The 19,020-nt window shown below is 41.1% G+C and overlaps 1 protein-coding gene across 1 annotated transcript in view; it reads right to left on the reverse strand.

Annotated features, from left to right (window-relative positions):
* Window positions 1-19,020, reverse strand: part of DOCK5 (dedicator of cytokinesis 5) — a 244,156-nt gene that overhangs the window by 130,453 nt on the left and 94,683 nt on the right. Inside the window, exons 6-7 of the mRNA XM_074195275.1 lie at window positions 8,087-8,235; window positions 92-227 (exon numbers count right to left, since the gene is read on the reverse strand). Of these exons, the coding sequence (XP_074051376.1) occupies window positions 92-227; window positions 8,087-8,235 (285 nt within the window). The remainder of the gene's footprint in view (window positions 1-91; window positions 228-8,086; window positions 8,236-19,020) is intronic.

The raw sequence follows: 19,020 nt of genomic DNA on the forward strand, positions 1-19,020 counted from the left end.
GCCGATTCTTAGCCATCTTTAAAGTCAACAGTCAACATGCAGAGGAGGGCCCAGGGAAAGTGAAGCCCCCACCCCAGCTCAGGGAATGTACCTTTTCTTCTTGGATTCTTTCTTCAATCCGCTGAGAGGCCACTTCATGGGCCCTGAACAGAGCGATGGTGCTGGTCTCATCGGGATCCAAAATGTTTCCATTGTCATCTCTCACCACGAGGTCTAGTCCAAGCATTCTAGGAAGAGATGGGGAGGGCTGATGTGGTCAAAGACTCCCATGTGAGAAAGCCCCTTCTAGAAGAGGATCGCTGCTCAGAAGCCTCTATCATGGCCAGTCGTGTCGACATCACTCAACCAGAAGGGGCAAGGCCCACAGGACAGAGCCCTGACCCAGGAAGGACCCCTCAAAATCAATTCCCAGCCCTGCCACCCAAGTGTTGGCTGACTGAGCAAAGGGTTCTGCTTTCTCCCAGTTTCAATTGGTGCTTTGAAAAACACCACGTCACTCAAAAATTACTAATTAAAAAAAAAAGATGAGAGATAAAGTAATGTTTCATGCTGAAGCTAATAGGGAATCTAAATTGGAATTTAGTCAGTCGGGGATGGTATGATCAGATCTGCCCATGAGGGAGATCACGTTTACCACTCAGTGGTTGGTAGAATGGAGTGAAGAAGGGCTTGAGACCTGGCCCATTGTTGTTGTTTATTTACTCAGTTGTGTCCTATTCTTTGTGATCCCAAGGACTCATCCCTGGGGTTTTCTGACAAAGAGACTGGTGGTCTGACAGTACCTTCTTCAATATATCCCCATTTTATAGATGAGAAACTGAGGCAAATAGGGGTTCAGTGGCTTGCTTGGTCACATAGTTAATAAATGTCCAAGGCCAGATTTTTTACCTAGATCTTCTTGCCTCCGGGTCTGATGAGGTATCCACTGAACCATCTAACTGTCCCAACACAAAGTAAACAACAAAATTTGACTGACTGACAAAATGTCCATTGGTGCCCCCTCGTCCTCCTGTAGCTATGAGGTTATCTGGAGGGCTGGATAAGGGATACATGAACCTGAAGGAGAAGGAAGGAGGGTGGATTTTTCCTGTGCATCTGATGGTGTGGCTCCCAAAGTTATGCTATCACTACAGAGAGGCCAATATCTGGGGACTGGAAGGGGATTGAACAGCTATCCTAACTGATTGGGAAAAGGCTTTCCTAATAATACATCAAGGGGATGCTTTGGCAGCATGGCTCCAAATTCGCTTATTTATAGAGGGTGGGTAGATGGAATATAACTCATATTCTCACCCTTTGGTTGGATGAAGCTACCACCATTCACACCACAGTGCCCTCACAGATGGCCAAACTAAACCAAAGAGCCTCTGTGATCTCAATGAAGGGAACATCCATCATTGGAAACACTGTTAAAAGCAGTGTGTCCTATCAGTTAGGGACATGGAGGGATAGCTAGGGGGCCCGGTGGATAGAGAAGAACCAGGCTTGGAATCAAGAAGACTCATCTTCCTGAGGTCAAAGCCAATCTCATATATTTATTATCTGTGTGACCCTGAACAAGTCACTTAATCCAACTTGTCTCAGTTTCCTAATCTGTAAAATGAACTGGCGAAGGAATGGCAAACTGCATTAATATTTCTGCCAAGAAAAACCCCATGGAGAGTTGGACAAGACTGAATCAACTCAACAGCAATAATAGGTTAGGACACAAAAGCCCGAGTTGGAAAGACCTTGTTTCCAAACCTTCTTCAAATATGTATTTTTTTAAGTTTTGGAAAGGCAAATGGAGTTAAGTGGCTTGCCCAAGGCCACACAGCTAGCTCATCATTAAGTGTCTGAGGCCGGATTTGAACTCAGGGACTCCTGACTTCAGGGCCGGTGCTCTATCCTCTATGCCACCTAACTGCCCCGCCTTCTTCAAATATGGAAGAAAGACCTGTTTCATCCAGTGTCCAAAGTAATATTGGACAAAGTTGTGGATTTGGAGTCAAGAAAAACCGATTCAATTTCTACTTTAGTCATGTACTAGGCAGGTCAAATAGGACCTTTGTTCCTCCCCCATAAAATAAGGGCCCCAGAGTCCAATCTCATCTAGTTCTAGCTTAGAATCTTTCCTTACTAGATTATTATAAGATTTATTCTTCATTTTTTTTTGGCTTTTGCAAGGTCACACAGCTAGGTAATTATTAAGTGTCTGAGGTCAGATTTGAACTCAGGTCATCATGACTCCAGGGTCAGTGCTCTATCCACTGTGCCACTTAGCTGCTCCTTATTATAAGATTTAAAGCATGTAACATAAAAACAAGGACATTTCAGATAATAACATGCAATAGAAACACCACTCAGTGTTCTCCTTATTGTGATGTTTTAAAAGACAAAGAAAAATCAAATCTTTCTACTAAAAGATCACCTACTAGCACCTAGGGACATGGCTATCTTATTGGTGGAGAGTCTGCAATGATTACAGATTTTTCTAAGGATTAAAATGTAATTGCTGCTATAATGCTTAATAATTACCTCATAAAACATGATTCCTTTGACAGAATAATTCCAAAGATCAGCAAAAGAGCAAGTCTGTTTTTTTGTTTTTTTTTTTAGATTTGGCACAGAGAGATCATCTTGGTTTCACAAACCAATAACCACAGGCCATTGCTTCTGGGTCCAGTTTGTAACTTTATAAAGCCATATATGCACCCCTCCAAAAATTAGGGACATAGGGAGGCACAGTCATTTGTTCCACTTAGCCTGGGAGTACAAAAGGGAGCCCAGAATGCAGCCTTCTCCTCCTATAGGCTGGGCTCCAGCTATCAGAAACTATAAATGACAAACAGAGGAAAATGACCCTAGAAAATAAAAGCCTCTCATTGCCAAGGCCAACCATCTTCATTAACTTATCTGAAGCTAGAGGAGGCTTGGCAGGCTCTGCTCTGAGTCAGCCAAGTCCACGGGCCACCTGATTTTTTTCTCAAAGCCATGAAATTGGGGCTTGGCTGAGGAGAAGGCCTAAGCCCTGGCATGGTGATGGCACAGCTTCATTTCCTGCCTGCCGTCCAAGGGCTGGCTGGGACAGGCAGACACAAGTCGCTCTGCAGGGGAGTTGGATGCCAAGGTTCTTGGGCCCCAAAGCCCAAGAAGACAAGACTGGCTCATGGGGAGGGTCAGAATGACCTCAGAAATTTGGAATCATACTGTGGGCACCACCAAAGTCCTTGGGAAGGGTGAAAAAATATCCTTCCATGGGTTCTGGGAACCTTCTTTTATTTGTAAAGTCCTCCTCATATGTGAATTCCTTCAGGCTTCACCATAGTCCAAGGAAAAAGGATCATAATTTCTTAGATTTGGAGATGAGATGGAAGGAATATTAGAAGTCACTAAATGAAGTAGAGAAATTTTACAGGTAAGGTAACTGAGGAAGAGTTATCATATGGCTAAGGTGGGATTTAAATCCAAAAAACTATCTTCACTCACCTTCAAGCAGTTGATGAAGGTAGTTACAATGAATATCCCTCTTCATTCTCAAAGAGGGGACCTGAGGCGAAGAAATTTACCCCTGTTCATACAGCTAGCAAAACGAGAACTCTCAGACCTTGTGACTCAAACCTGGGAGCTTTTTAAGAAATGCCACAGAATAATTCTATTATTTTATCCACTTTACAGATAAGGAAACTAAGTCTTACAGAAGTAAAATGACTTGCCTAAGACAATACAGTTGATAATTCCTGGAATCAAGATTTGAATCCAGGTCACTTCTGTTTCCAGGTTCAGTGTGCTTTTCATATCACCATGATAGGGGTCAAAGCTGACTCACTGAAGAAAGGGGAAAAAAATCATCTGAGAGAATAGAAGGCTTTTAAAATAAATGGATGGGGGCGGCTAGGCGGTTCAGTGGATAGAGCACCAGCCCTGGAGTCAGGAATACCTGAGTTCAAATCTGGCCTCAGACACTTAATAATTACCTAGCTGTGTGGACTTGGGCAAGCCACTTAACCCCATTGCTTTACAAAAAAAAAAAAAAACAAAACCCCAAACTAAAAAAAAATAAATTAAAAAATAAAATAAATGGATATCCATTTATTTAATTAACTAATCAATCAAAAAGCATTTATTAATTTCTATTTGACAGGCATCCTGTTGGATGATGGGGATATTAAGACAAAAATGAAATAGTGGCTATCCTCAAGAAGCTTCAATTCTACGAGGCATACATATGGGAAAATATGTAAAATAAAGACAAGATCATTGGGGAAGAGAGATCATTAGGAGCTATTCAGAATAGCAAAAACTCAGGGAGGAGGTGGCACTAGAAGTAAAGTTTTAGGGCAAGAAGGATTGTTAGAGTTGTGGAGTGAGTGTAATCTAGGCAGGGCAGTTGATCAATGCAAAGGCTTAGAGGTGAGAAATGGAGACTTATAGGCAGGTTGGCTGCCATGGAGGCATCAAAGTGTGTAGAAGGGAGTCAATTGTAAAGGTTAGACTGGGAAGAATATTCAATGTCCAAACAATTAAATTTTATCCCAGAAATAATAGGGAAGTAATGGACTTTGTTGATGGTGTTGAAGTAGCATAATCTACATTTTAGGAAAATCACTTTGGCAGTGAAATACAAGACTGATTGGATAGTGAGGGGTCTATTAATCAACCAACTAACAATCATTAATCAAACATTCACTTTGTATTGGGTCCTGGGGCCACAGAAGCAAAGAATGAAACAATTCTGACTCTCAAACCTACATCTGGAAGACAACACACGTTTGCATATATTTGCACATAGTTTGTATAGGATAAAGACAAGAAATAGGAGCAAGAAGGTCAGACTTTGTCTTGAAAGCGAATTCTATGAGGCCAAGGGCAGGAAAGAGGGCTTGCAGGAATGAGGGATAGCCTGGGCAAAGTCACAGAGGTGGGATATGAATGCCAAATGAGGCCTAGAGCGAAGAGACATTTGACTGCATGGCAGTGTGGTAAACAGAATATTGGATAATGTCAGACAGGTTCCTGTGAAGGACTTCAGTCTTATCCTAGAGGCAAAGAATAGCCATTTGGGATTATGGAGCAAGGGAGTGATGTAGTTGGGTTGATAGTGGAGAAAGTCATTTTGGCAGCTGTGAAGAATGGATTATAATGGAATATATATGTGAAAGATCAATTAGGAGTCTAGTGCATTAGTCCAGGAAGGGTGATGAGGATATCAACTAACATGGTGTCCCAGCTAGGAGAGAATGATATTGTGGAGATGGAAACAATAAGACTTGAAAGCTAATCAGATCTGTAGGCGGAAGGAGAGTAGACAATTGAGAATAGTGTTGAGGTCAAAAGGAAAGACAGTAGTACCTCCAACAGAAACAAGTTCATTGGGAAGAGCGGTATCTTTGGGAGAAAGACAATAAATTCTGTTATGGATATCAAATGGGGAGCCACTGAATTTTACTGAGTAAGGGAGAGATAGGGTCAGATTTATGCTGGTATGGAATGTTGAATACTCTGTCAAAAATGGTCCCTTTTGGTTTTACTTGTCTCTTTTTATTTCCTTTGAGCAAATGGCCACTGGGTAGAGGCATGTATGTGTATGCGTGCGTGCGTGCGTGCGTGTGTGTGTGTGTGTGTGTATGTTTGTGAGAGTAGATCCTAAAATAACTATGATACAGAAGCTAAAAGTATCTTTAAAATTAATATTTTTAAAAGACTTCAGATTGCTAGGTAGGCTCCTTGGGTTTAAGCATAAATACTTCTATAGGATAACAGCAGTCTCTGGCAAAATTTGATCCCGCCCAGCAGAGTATAAGGAACCAGGAATAAGCTATATTTAACTATCTCCAGTTAATTTTTAATCATTTCATTAATGGTCCTTTATTGAAATCATTTTTGTTGTACTCTAGCTAGTAAAAGATGCATTTAATATTTATGCTTTTCTCCATTAGCTTATAATCTTTTTATGGCCTAATAGATGATCAGTTTTCGTAAAGGTACCAAACACAGTTGAAAAACATGTACGCTCCTTTGTATTACCATTCAATAATCACCACAGATCTATTTTGATAGTTTTCTAAAATTCTATTCAGATAGATTCTTCCCTGGGTCCTAAACTAACAACTGGGGATCTCCCAGAGCTCACTGTCCAGAGCTCAGAGACAAGCCTATCCCATAGTGATGTCCAAAACCAATCTGAGACTAATAGGGCAGCAGGATTACAGAGTCAATTAGGCCTAAGAATTGAGAGGTTTTATCTTCCAAGTTACTCAAAACATAATGTGGACAGAGCAAAAAGGTCAGCAGTGTGGGCAGCAGTAGAGGAGGGTCTATCAGAGGGGCATCTTTAAACCATATCACTGAAAAAATTAATAGGAAAAAAAAAACAAATGAGAGAAAAGGAGTTTTCATGAGGCAGAGCTGTCCCAAGACATTATCTATAAAATATTTTACAGCAAAGACCCAAAGAAAAGCAGTTGACCATAAAATCAATAAAAATTTGAAAAAGAAATTATTTGAATTAAAAATGAATTAAAACAGCATAATAATGACACAAAAGTGATACAGGCAAGATGAGGAAAATGAATGAAAGTTTTGAAAGAGAGACCTTGTGAGATATTTAATAATTGGATACTAACTGTATAAAACTTTACCTAAGTAACAGACTCACTAAAATGGAGAAAAAAAAGAACAAAATGGACAAAAATCCTTGTCACTGAGCTACCTGAAAGTCACAATCAAAAAGATAAGAACCCAAATAGAAATTTTACAAAATCACTAGGACAAAAGCCCAGATCTCCTAGTACTAGAGAGCAATGTGGGAAGAGAAGCATCTGCCAAGAAAATTACTTCCCAGGAATATGATAGCCAAAGTCCAGAACTTCCAGGTTAAAGGGAAAAAATGCTTTGAGCAAGGAGTCACTGTCACTGTCCAGCTCATACAAGACTGAATGACTTCTATTTTAAAGGACCAAAGAGCAATGAAATGAGATATTCTGAAAATCAAAGATGTGGATTTCCAACCAAGAATAACCTGCAGGGATTTTCATTCTTTTTCCCAGTGTAGAATGGAGGAAGGAAGATCCCTGGGAAAGAAGACTGATGCTCATTAATTGAAAAAAATTAATAAAAAAATTAAAATTGGAAAACATTTTTATTCAGGACCTTAACTTCTTTTCTGTTGCTTTTCATTAGCTTTCATAACTTTGAAAGGGAACCCTGAGGTCTTCCCAATATTATAGTTTTGCTACCTTTCTCCTTGTAATTCATTTATTTGTTCTTTATGTGTTTAGATACAATAGCATTTAAGTCAGAAGTTCTGGGGTCTTACAGCACTGCCATAATTAGTAGTCACTTCCTTGTCTCATATCTCAGTTTCCTCATCTGTAAGAGGTGTATAATAATACTTGTTGTCTACATCTGGGGAATGTGTCAAATGATTTGCAAAAACAACAAAATGCTTTTTAAGTCTGAAAGTTTTACTATTCACTAATTGATTCATTCTTTATTCATCAAACACTCCAGTTTCTGCTGCCATTGTGTTCTTAGTAAGCACTCAAAAAGATCTGTAATCCTATCATTGAGTGTTCCCCATGGTGCAGACAGTTTGACCAGTGGAAAGCTCCGTGGATGAAGTATCAAAGAAGTGAGGTTCAAATCCTGCCTCCAACTCTATCTGGGAAGTCACTTATCCTTTCTGGACTTCAGTTTTTCATGTGTAAAATAAAGTAGGATTGGGCTAGCTGGGGGTCTACCCTCCATCCCATTAGGGACTCTCATGTTCTTCTTCATAATCCCAGGGTTTAGCACAGTTGTTGTCCCAAAGGGTCCTCTGAGGTCTGGCACCAAGGCCATCTTTAGGGCTCTCGGAATGGCGTGAAGCTTCACCAAAGATTTTCCTCACAACTATTCCAAGGAGGAAGTACATGTGCTACTGCCCTCATTTTATAGAACAGGAAACTGTGGTTGAGAGTTAAATACTCTCTAAGGCTTTGCAGAGGGGAAGGAGGAATAGGGCTTCCGTTACTTTTTAAGAAAGTGGTAGTGTCAGCATTATTTGTCCATCACTAATAAGGTCAACCATTTTTCGAGTGGTCGCTTGGCTTCCACCCTGGCTTACCTGTTGCCATGATCAATCTTGGCTGTGACCTTCTTCTTGAGTTCAGCCAGTTCATCCTTAGGGAGGGTTCCTGACAAGATCTGAGACCTCCACTCAATGAGACTGTAGGTCATTTGCTGCAGTTGGCGGAAGAGGGAGACCTTGTTGTTCTGCAGGGAGAAAAGGAAAAAGACTGTAGATCCTGGACTGGAGTAACTCTGGGCAAGGACACAGACATGGCATTTGTGGTCATTCCCTTGGAGCAGGGTGGGAAATCTGAGCTCCCCCGACCCCTTCCTTCTCGTGGAAGAGATGAGTTTATTCTGCCACGTTCACATTCTGACCCTGGTCTTCCTTGGGACCAATGATGTAAGCCACACTTAGCAAAGGATCGCTGGATTAGAGTCTCAGTGTTAGAAGGGACCTTATAAGCCTCATACATTTTGCAGATGGTGGATAGAGACACAATGAGTTTAAATGACTTGCATAGAGTCACACAGTTACTAAGTGTATGGAGTGAGATTTGAATCCAGGTCTTCCTGATCCCAGTGCCTTCCCTGGACCATTCTCCCTTTCACCCAAGTGGCCTGGCAACTCTGCAACCTTTACGGTTTCTTCCTCCAATTGCAGGATTCACCTTGGGAATCTTTTCTTGAAGAAATAGCCATGGCAGCCATGTGCACTTGAAACTCTACCCAGTCCTGGACTCCCCAGACTTTCTAGACTCCTTTCCCACCCGGATCTCACCCCAGGATCCTCCCACACCCTCCCTAGCTAGGGGAAAACACTGATCAGCCCTGATTTCTAAAGATATCAGGATAATGACAGGCCTAGAGACTGCAACTTGGGAGCTTCATTTGAAGAACTACAGTTATATGACTTAAAAACAAACTCTGGATAAAAGGGAATCAAAATCCTTTCTTCAAAGGCCATGAAATGATTTTATGTAAAAGAGAAATGACATTTGTTTGACTGATCCTAGAGAGGAGAAATGGTGGAGGCAGATTTTATTCCATCCTAAGAAAAAAAGAGACCACTGGAAATTGGACCTTCTTAGGTGGTATAGACTTCTCACTTCTCTCCCCCCCACCCCCAACATCCACTGGAAGACTTTGAACAAAAGGAGAACCACTACTTGCCAGGCATGTTGAGATGATTCACTTTGGGGCAAGAATTGGAGGCAATATCCTCCAAGGTCCCATTCTTTAACTAATTCTAGAACATTTCTCTTTTTTAAAATCTTGTCAAACAACCAGGCTCCAGAAAAGTAAATAAGAACATAGGGTTATTTGTATTTTTGTTGTTAAAACTTGTTTCTGATAAACAGTGGCCCACCCGTTCTTCTCCGGTCAAGCTAACATTTTCCTGGGAAACCTCATAGGGGGTGGTGGTGGTGGTGAGAAATCAAGCCTGCAGCCTACTTTGTGCCATCTGAGATTCCTAACTAGCTTAAGAAAAAAAAAACACAATCTTTTTATTCATAGAACCCCAGATTCTTCAAGATGAAAAGAATCCCATGAATTCTCCCTGCTCCATTTCTTCTGAGGTGATTAGATAAAAAGCTTGTTAAATGATCTCTTCATTATACATGACATGGGTTCAAGAGGCCCCAGGAATATGTGGCAGTCACTGCTTTGTTCTTGCCCAGCTTCCTTCCTCTCTAGTTTCAATTAAATTAGACCCTGTCAAAGACACATTAATGAAGACTTATGCATGTCAACCTTATGGGCCAAGTCCTCACAGAGCAGGGTAATGGCAGTTACTCTGTTTAACTTTCCCCTGCCATCAGAAATCTCAGTAAATGAGCTGAAGGTCTCAATTGTCCCCTTTACTTTAAAGAAATTAATTTAGCGTGCTTACTGAAGAGAGGTCCCATAGAGAGGAGACCACTGGAAGAGGATGCCCATGAGAACAGAGACATGGAAAAAGTCATTAGACAGTACTTCCAAGAAAGTCCTGGAAATGGATCATAGCTCTAAATAGAGAAGGAGCCTTAGTGGCCAGTAAGACTGACCACCTCATTTTTCAAATGAAGAAACTGAGTCCCACATTTGTCCAGGATTAAGTTCATTGGTTCATAGAAGAATGAACCATAGAAGCTATCTCATTTTACAGATGAATAGATTGGGGCTCAGAGAGATGAAAGGAATATGAACCACAGAGCTAGAGCCCAAAGGGTTTTATAAGCCTTGCAGTCTTCCCTTCCTCATTTACAAACAAGGAAACTAAGGTCCAGGAAGGTTACAAAATTTGTCCAAAGTCACACCGATGATAATCATCAAAAGTGGGATTTGAACCCAGGGCTTTTGCCTCCTGAACCAGGGCTCTTTCTACTGCCACATTATAAAATCCATCAAAAAAAAAAAGTCAGAATGGAAGGGGAGGGAATGGGAATCCAACCATCACTTTTCTCTTTACCCAGTAATTACCATGTCACATCTCCACTCTCATTAACTTCAGAATTGAAAGGGAGAATGGGGGGGATGATTCTTGCAAATCACAAATAAAATATTTGAAAAACTGGTTGAAGGTTTTGATAGGAATGTTCATTTCCTGGTAATAAAACAGTGGGACCTAATTTGGAACTCTCATCCTGCTGAAATCACTCCTGGGAGCATAATCCTAGGGATTCAGTGGCCACCATCAGTATAAAAAAAAATCAAGTTTGAGTCTGATTAATCCTGATGGAAATGTGACCACCAAATAAAGAATCAATCATTCTGGTCTTCAAGTCCATAGCACCATAGATTTAGAACAGAAAGGGACTTTAGAGCCAATTTGGTTCAAAAGGATCATTTGATGGATGAAGGACCCAATACAATTGAGTGAGGTCATAAAAATTTAGAAGAGCAGAGTTGGGCACCCAAACAGATCTGTTGATTCCTAGTCCAGTCCCATTCCCCTGAATTGCACTATTCTCCCCACTGCTGTTTTCTTTTTTTGTTTGAAAAACTGAAAAAGCATTTTCCAGGTGCTTCCCAAGGGCAAGTCCAACAGTCCATGTTTCTCCACTAGATCTCTGTGTAACTATGACCTGATCCTTCCAGCTCTATGTTTTCCAACTTTTCAGAAAGAAAGGTTTAAAATCCTATTCATTGGTTCTCTGTACCTCATCTATCTACTGAGATCTCTCTAAGGAGGGTCCCTCCCTCTTTTAAAATAAAAACAAATCAGAAGAGGTCAGGGGACAACTGCCCATTGTGAGATGTTCTTTGAAGTCCCATATCAATGGGTGACTCATTGTAGGAGGGAAACTGGCAAATAAGGAGCTTGTCCAGGAAAGGGACTTCGGAAGGTTAAAGACCTAGAGATCAGGAATAAGTGTCTGAAGGATATTGGAATGTTTAGCCTGAAGGAAAGATTAAGATTTGAAGTAGATATGCCCAAAAGGCAATATAAATGCCTTTGACCCAGCAATACCACTACTGGGTCTATACCCTGAAGAGATGATTAAAAAAGAGTAAAAACATCACTTGTGCAAAAATATTCACAGCAGCCTTGTTTGTGGTGGCAAAAAAATTGGAAATTAAGTGAATGTCCTTCAACTGGGGAATGGCTGAACAAACTTTGGTACATGTATGTCAAGGAACACTATCGTTCTATTAGAAACCAGGAGGGATGGAAATTCAGGGAAGCCTGGAGGGATTTGCATGAACTGATGCTGAGTGAGATGAGAAACACTGTACGCCCTGACAGCAACATGGGGGTGATGCAACCTTGATGGACTTGCTCATTCCATCAGTACAACAATCAGGGCCAATTTGGGGCTGTCTGCAATGGAGAATACCATCTGTATCCAGAGAAAGAATTATGGACTTTGAACAAAGATCAAAGACTATTACAGTCAAATTAAAAAAAAGAAGCATTATCTTATTATGTAATTTTACTATCTCATACTTTATTTTTCTTCCTTAAGGATATTATTTCTCTCTCATCACATTCAACTGAGATCAATGCATAGCATGAAAACAATGTAAAGACTAACAGACTACCTTCTGTGGGGGGTAGGGGGAGGGAAGCAAGATTAGGGGGGAAAATTGTAAAACTCAAAATAAAATCTTTCTTTAAAAAAAAACAATAAAAAATGAGGAAACAAAAAAAAAGATTTGAAGTGATTAGGAGAAGCAGCAGCAGAAGTATTTCCAATAAAGTGTGATACTTTATTAAAGAAATGGGTGGGGGCAGCTAGGTGGCATAGTGAATAGAGCACTGATCCTGGTGTCTGGAGGACCTGACTTAATACTTGCCAAGCTGTGTGACCTTGGGCAAGTTACTTAATCCATTGCCTTGTAACAACCATAAAAATTTAAAAACTTTAAAAAATAAAAAATGCTCATTAAAAAAAAGTAGGTGGGAAGAACCTGGAGGCAGATTTCAGGTTAAATTCGAATTTCAGGGAAAACCTCTTAAAATGTAGAGTTGACCCTGGTGGGACTGAGTTTGGAACAGGTGAAAAGGAATGGGTACCAGAACGAGAGGGAGGACTTAAAATCATGCCAAAGAAGAACTTCTATGGGGGCACCGAGTATGTTCAGCCTGGAAGAAATGGAGATTTCAGGAGAGAAAAGAAGATATATATAATTTCCAATCATTATTGAAAAAGTTGTTTAAGGGGCAGTTAGGTGGCACTGTGAATAGAGCACTGGCCCTGGAATCAGGAGAACCTGAGTTCAAATCCGGCCTCACACACTTAATATTACCTAGCTGTGGGGCCTTGGGCAAATCACTTAATCCCATTGCCTTGCAAAAAAAAAAAAAAAAAATGAGAACATAACCAGCAAGAAGGAAGGCAATGGGGTGAGGGAACTCATGTGACATGAATGTAATGACCGACCAAAGGAAATGAGAATGATTAATCCAACAGAGAGAAGATCCAGGACACAGTGAATCACGAACACAGAGCAGAGGAGTATTAAAAGTTAGCTCATCCAATCCCCTAATTTTGTTGAGGGAGAAACTGAGGCCTAGAGGAGTCATTTGATGTAGAAGTTTAGGAGGTGCTACATTAGGAATTCCCTTTTAAAATCTCTTTAGGACAACTTCTATTGCACTATTTAAAATCTTTGAAAAAAGAAAGGGGACAGCTAGGTGACAGTGGATAGAGAGCACTGGCCCTAGAATCAGGAGGACCTGAGTTCAAATCCAGCCTCAGACACTTAATGATTGCCTAGCTGTGACCTTGGGCAAGTCACTTAACCCCATTGCCTTAAATAAATAAAAATTTAAAAAAAGTTTTTCAAGAAACTGACCAATGGTGTGGTTGTTGTCCCCCTGCCTAGATCAAATGGCTTCTTAGAATGGCCCCAAATTTTCTCTCTCCATTCTAAAATATTAGTGTCCTGAAGATGACTGATTCCAATGTTCTCTGTATTTCCTTGTCCCCTCTCCTCCAGGGATACTTAACCATTTTTGCATCATGGGGCCCTTGGGCAGGCTGGTGAAGCCTCTGTACCCCCTTTTCAGTAGAATACTTGCGGCCTACATTCAGAGCTGAAGGAAATGTTAAATTTCAGTTAAGGCTAGTGAAAACAAAGATGGAATATGTTCCCATCTAAGATCATGAACTCCTGAACTGTGGCCCCAAGATGAAGAACCCATGTGCTACACTATTATCTTATATGTTCTGATCAGATTGTGTATGTGAGTGAGTGTGTTGCATGGTGATTCTCTCAGTGGAATGAGGGCAGTGAGCTGCGTTTTTCTTTCTTTGCACATATAATAAACGCTTGCTGATTGATTGACCAATTGATAACCCAATCTGTGGGTTATCAAGGAAGGAGACAGGAAGGAGACATCAGGATTTAGGGGATTCAGGTCCCTAACTCCTGGTCCAATATTCTAGTTCAAGGCTTTTTCTACAGAACCACAAGATTGTGGCCTTCAAATAATCCAAAGCCTGAAACATGATAAAGGGATTTGACTTAACTATTGGATTCTAGAATCATAACTAGATTTTATAGCTGGAAAGTTGCAGGGAAATAGGCTTTGGCTCAGTAGAAGAAGGAATTTTCACTAAGAAGAGCTAGCAGAAAATGGAATGGCCTGCCTTGAAGGTAATGTACTCTTTGGCATTACATGGCCCCAGGCCGGGGACAAGGACAAAGGCCTGACTGAATCTATCATTCCTTTCTGAATCTCTTATACCTTAGACAAGAATTCTCCTCCTCTGCAATATGACAGAGATAAACACAGCCTCCAGCTAAGAGACTGCCCCAAGATTATCTGAGTCGGCACCAACTACCAAGGGATGGATTGGTGCCAGCTCTGCAGTCTATTTGTCCAAGAAGGCTGCCTGAATCTTTATTGAAAGAAACCCTGAATATGAGATTGTTGTTTGTAGTTTTTCAGTTGTGTCTGACTCTTCGTGACCCCGTTTGGGATTTTCTTGGCAGAGATACTGGAGTCGTTTGTTGTTTCCTTCTCCAGCTCATTTTTCAAATGAAGAAACTGAGGCAAACAGGGTTGAGTGACCTATCCATATAAGAAGATGAGTCTGACTCCATTATGTTATCTCTATCCATTAAGTCATGAGAATAATGTATGACTATGAGATTAATCTAAACCTGGGCTTGGTTCCCCACCCAAACCAAGAGCTGACTTACTGGATCCCCATGTTGGAAGGGTCGCTGTCCCAAATTGGAAAGAACACCCAAATGAGGGGTTGGGACACCTAAGTTCTGGTTCACCAACTTCTCTCCTGGAGTAAAATAATCTGGATTGGAAGCTGGACTCTGTTACTTATTATCTGTGTGAAAGCAAAATAGCTGAGTCATTTCTTCTCACTGATCCTCAGTTTTCTTACCCATAATATAAGATTCTATGATCTCTAAATTTTCTCTTCTTCAGTTAAAAAATTCTTAGTTCCTTTGATCATTAGGGTAGCTAGGTGGTTTAGCTGACAGAGTACCAGCCCTGGAGTCAGGAGGACCTGAGTGCAAATGTGACCTCAGACACTTGATACCTTCTAGTTGTGTTACCTTGCTTAACCTGATTGCCTTGACTCCAGGGCCATCTCCGGTCATCCTGATTCCTATCTGGCCACTAAAACCAGATGACTCTGGAGGAGAAAGTGAGGTTAGTGACTTAGCACAGCTCCCCTCACTCAAATTCAATTCACTTGCTTGTCACAGCATCACTTCTGTGATGTCATAGTCTCCTTCAAAAATGAAGGACAAACATCATCAGTTCCTTTCATCAATCATTAAAACCATATTCTTTCATTATCCTCCTGCTGGAGCTGTGTATACCCCAGATTGTCAATAACCTTTTGATATATAGTGAAAAGAACACTGGATTGAGAGTCTGGGGACTTTTCTAGAAGATTTCCTCTACAACCATCACTCCTCTTCTCTCCTTTTCTTCAATTTCTTCTGGCTTTTCCTCTGTCACACACACACACACACACACACACACACACACACACACACACACACACACACACACACACACACCCTCCATGACCCATCCTTTAACAAAAGGTCATCAAAGGCAACCTTCCTTGATGGTTTTTCTCCTCTCCTCCCCAGAATGCCTTCAGAAAACCATCTATTCTCAGTGCCCTCCCACTTCCTTTCTCCTCACACTTTCTTAACCTTTGCAACCTGGCTCCATAGTAATAACTCAACTTCCCAATCACTCATTTCTTCTCCATACTCATTCTTCTTAATCTCCCTCTAATATCCAACACTACTGATCCTTCCCCCCAGATAGTCTTCTCTGGAATATCCTGAGAGTATTCTCACTTGGTTCTCCTTTCCACCTAATTGACCACTGCTCAGCCTCTTCGTAAAGGTCATTATCTGTAATATATCCCCTACATCATGGCAACAGCTCCCTGATGTCATACTCTTAAGGTTTTGACCTGTATCCCCTTTCTCTCTAAACTCTCAAAACTTAGTGACATTAGCATCTTAAATTTATTTAATTTTTACTTCTATGTAGATGAGCTTTAGGTATAGAAATAGCTAGCCCAAGGGTTTCTCTGGAGCTCCAGTCCTATTTGAATAAATAATTCCACTGATAACTGGATCTTCTGTAGGAATCTTACTCTAATCATGTTGCAGAGGGGATTCATGGGTTCTTGTTCAGTCTCAAATTGGGCCTCCCAGGTCCCTTCCTGTTCTGAGATTTTATGGCCCTGTATTGCCAGAGGTAAGGAAGGGTGGAACTTAACTCTCAAGTATCTCTAGGGCAATAAAAATTTTCCCAACCTCTCCTTGGACATTACCTAACCACCCTTGCTATCATCAGCTCCTCCTTCAAAGCAAATATGTGGGGGGGGGGAGTTGGGGTGGACAGCAGAGGACACACCCAGAGTTCTTAAGTCCTACTTTTCTCTAAAGGACTCTCTTAGCTTTCCTTCAACAAATAATTCTTAAGCTCAAGGCTTCCATCAAAAGAAAGAAGGCATGTACCAGACTTATCTAAAAACATTTCCTGTTCCTTCCCCAGCAGCTGAAAATGCCCTTAGGAGATGGTGAGGCAGCAATCAGGGGGAGCAGTCTGCATGGTCACACAGGATACCCTCCAGCTCTGAAAACAGAGCCTTTCACTCTGGAATCTGATCCCTCCCCTCTCCTGCAGAGAACTCCAGCAGTGTCCCCCTGGACCGTGGCCCAATCTCAAGAGGCTATCTCCACAGACGAATGCTTGGCCTTGTTACTGGGAGTCCGAGGCCACTAGAAACTTAGGCCACAGTCTTGAATAAGATGTTTGGTCTCCTCTTGAGCATGATTCAGGTCATAGTGAGACAAAGACTAACCACCTTTGTAACCCTGGTTCAATCACTAGTCTCCATTTCCTTCTATAAACTGAGATCCAAAGAAATGAAAGTCAATGATTATGCTAAGTGAAGGGGATACAAAAAGAGGTGAAAGACCTGCCCTCAAGTTTAGTTTAAGGGGAGAGAGAAAATAAGCAAATACAGGAGTGGGAAAGAAAAGGAAATAATTAACAGCATGAGAATTTAGAGGATTGGGAAAGATTTCCTGTAAAAGGAGGGACTTTGGCTAAGACTGAAAGGAAGGCAGAAGGGAGGAGAAAGAGCCTTCCAGACAGAGGTAATAATAGCCAGAGAAAATGATGGGAGCTGAGAGATTAAGACAGAATTTGAATCCATAACTCCACAGTTGAGTTATCACTGTGATGTTGCATCTTTGATCCCCTCATTTGGTAGATGAGGAAACAGAGGCTCAAGGAGGGCAAGAAACTTGCCTAGGGGTCACACCTGGAATAACCATCATGGGCAGCTACCAACTGAGAATTCAGTAATGTGACTTTAAGGTGAAATTTAAAATTTAAGATGTACAAATTCAGTGCTGTATCTCTCAGGAAAATACAGACAAGTTCCAGTGGAATGAAGAAACTCCCTCCACAAAAGAAGCTAGTGACATGGTAGGGGCATGGAATGACCATTGAGCACCAGTGGCAGTCAGAGTGGTATAAACCTTTGGGGTCTTGCCCGGGTCTATTACTAACTGGTATTGTCACCAGTCCAATGAAGGCTTTGGTATAACCACTGACCGAAAATCTTCTAGCCCTAAGATTCTATAATTACACGAGATGATGGTTGATACTTTAAGAAAGGAAATGCTAGGATCCCATTAAGTAACAAGAAAGATGGAGGATGCCATTTGTTGATAGTTTCCTGTTTAATTTATGAGTCCATATCTATAGTCCATATCTATAGTAGGAGCAGGCTACAGATCCATCATAATTGTTTAAAAGAGTTTTGCTGGCTTATCACCATTGAGTCGATCAATAGCAGCCAAGAGACATTTTGAAATATCGACAGATAATAAAGCACACAGTTGCCTTTCAAGAAAAAAAGAAGAGGCCCCATGGAGAGCCAGGGCTCTCTGAGCATTTCATTTCCTAGCAAATGCAATGCTTCTCATGGAACAGGAGGCTTCCACGGAGGCAGTTTAAAATATTAATGTGGGTAGCAAGGTTGAGAAGAAGAAACAAGAATGGTTTGGGAGTCAAAGAACATAGGATCTCATGATTCTACGTCCTGCTTTCAGAGCTTACTTACTATGGAACTTTAGGCAAGTGATTAGACCTCTCTAGCCCTCATTCTTCATCTGGAAAGGAGGGAGTTAGATGAGACGGGAAGAGATATCTGGTCATCCAATTCTATGCCTGTGTGCTATCTTGTTGTCACCTAGAATGGGTTCTGGCCTCACAATCTAAATATGAATAAAATGCTGAGAATCAGGAAGACTTGGATTCAAATCTCATCATGGATCCTTACTAGCTAAGAAAATCATCATCTGTGACTTTGTACAAGATGATCTAAAAAGTGCCTTTCAACTTCCAAGTCTTGATTCCATAATTTGACCAATACTTCTTTGTTGCTGCCCATTCTAACCAGTAGGCCTGGCATGATTATCTAGTAGACACAATGAAGCTTTAATCTATTTATCATTCATATATTCAAAGAAAAAATTTTTGAGAGATCCTTGGACAGCAAGGAGCGGCTCAAATCAGTCAATACTAAAAGAAAACAGCTCAATTAATTTCTGGGAGGTCAAATACTTAAGTTGAAGTTTCAATACTTTGATCACATATGGGACTCAATGGAAAAAGACTCTTATGTTGATGATCTTTGTCCTTTGTTCTCAAAGAAGACCACGACATCAGGAAGGTGATGCCATGACAGGCAAGTAAATATGAGTGAGGGGGTGTTATGGGGCCATCAGTCTTACTTTCTCCTCTGGAGCCATCTGAGTCCAATGGCTGCATAGGAATCAGGACAACTGGAGATGGTCTTGGATGTGAGACATTCAAGGTGAAGTGACTTGCCCAAGGTCACATAGTTAGTAAGGTTGGATTCAAACTTTCATCCTCCTGGGTTCGAGGACAGTGCTCTATCTACTGAGTCACCTAGCTGTCTTAAGGCAAAAGGAAAAGGGGATAGATGGATAATCAGATGGGTAGATAGAGTCATGTAAACA

The sequence above is a fragment of the Macrotis lagotis genome, chromosome 1, assembly GCF_037893015.1.
Source record: "Macrotis lagotis isolate mMagLag1 chromosome 1, bilby.v1.9.chrom.fasta, whole genome shotgun sequence".
Lineage (NCBI taxonomy): Eukaryota > Metazoa > Chordata > Mammalia > Peramelemorphia > Peramelidae > Macrotis > Macrotis lagotis.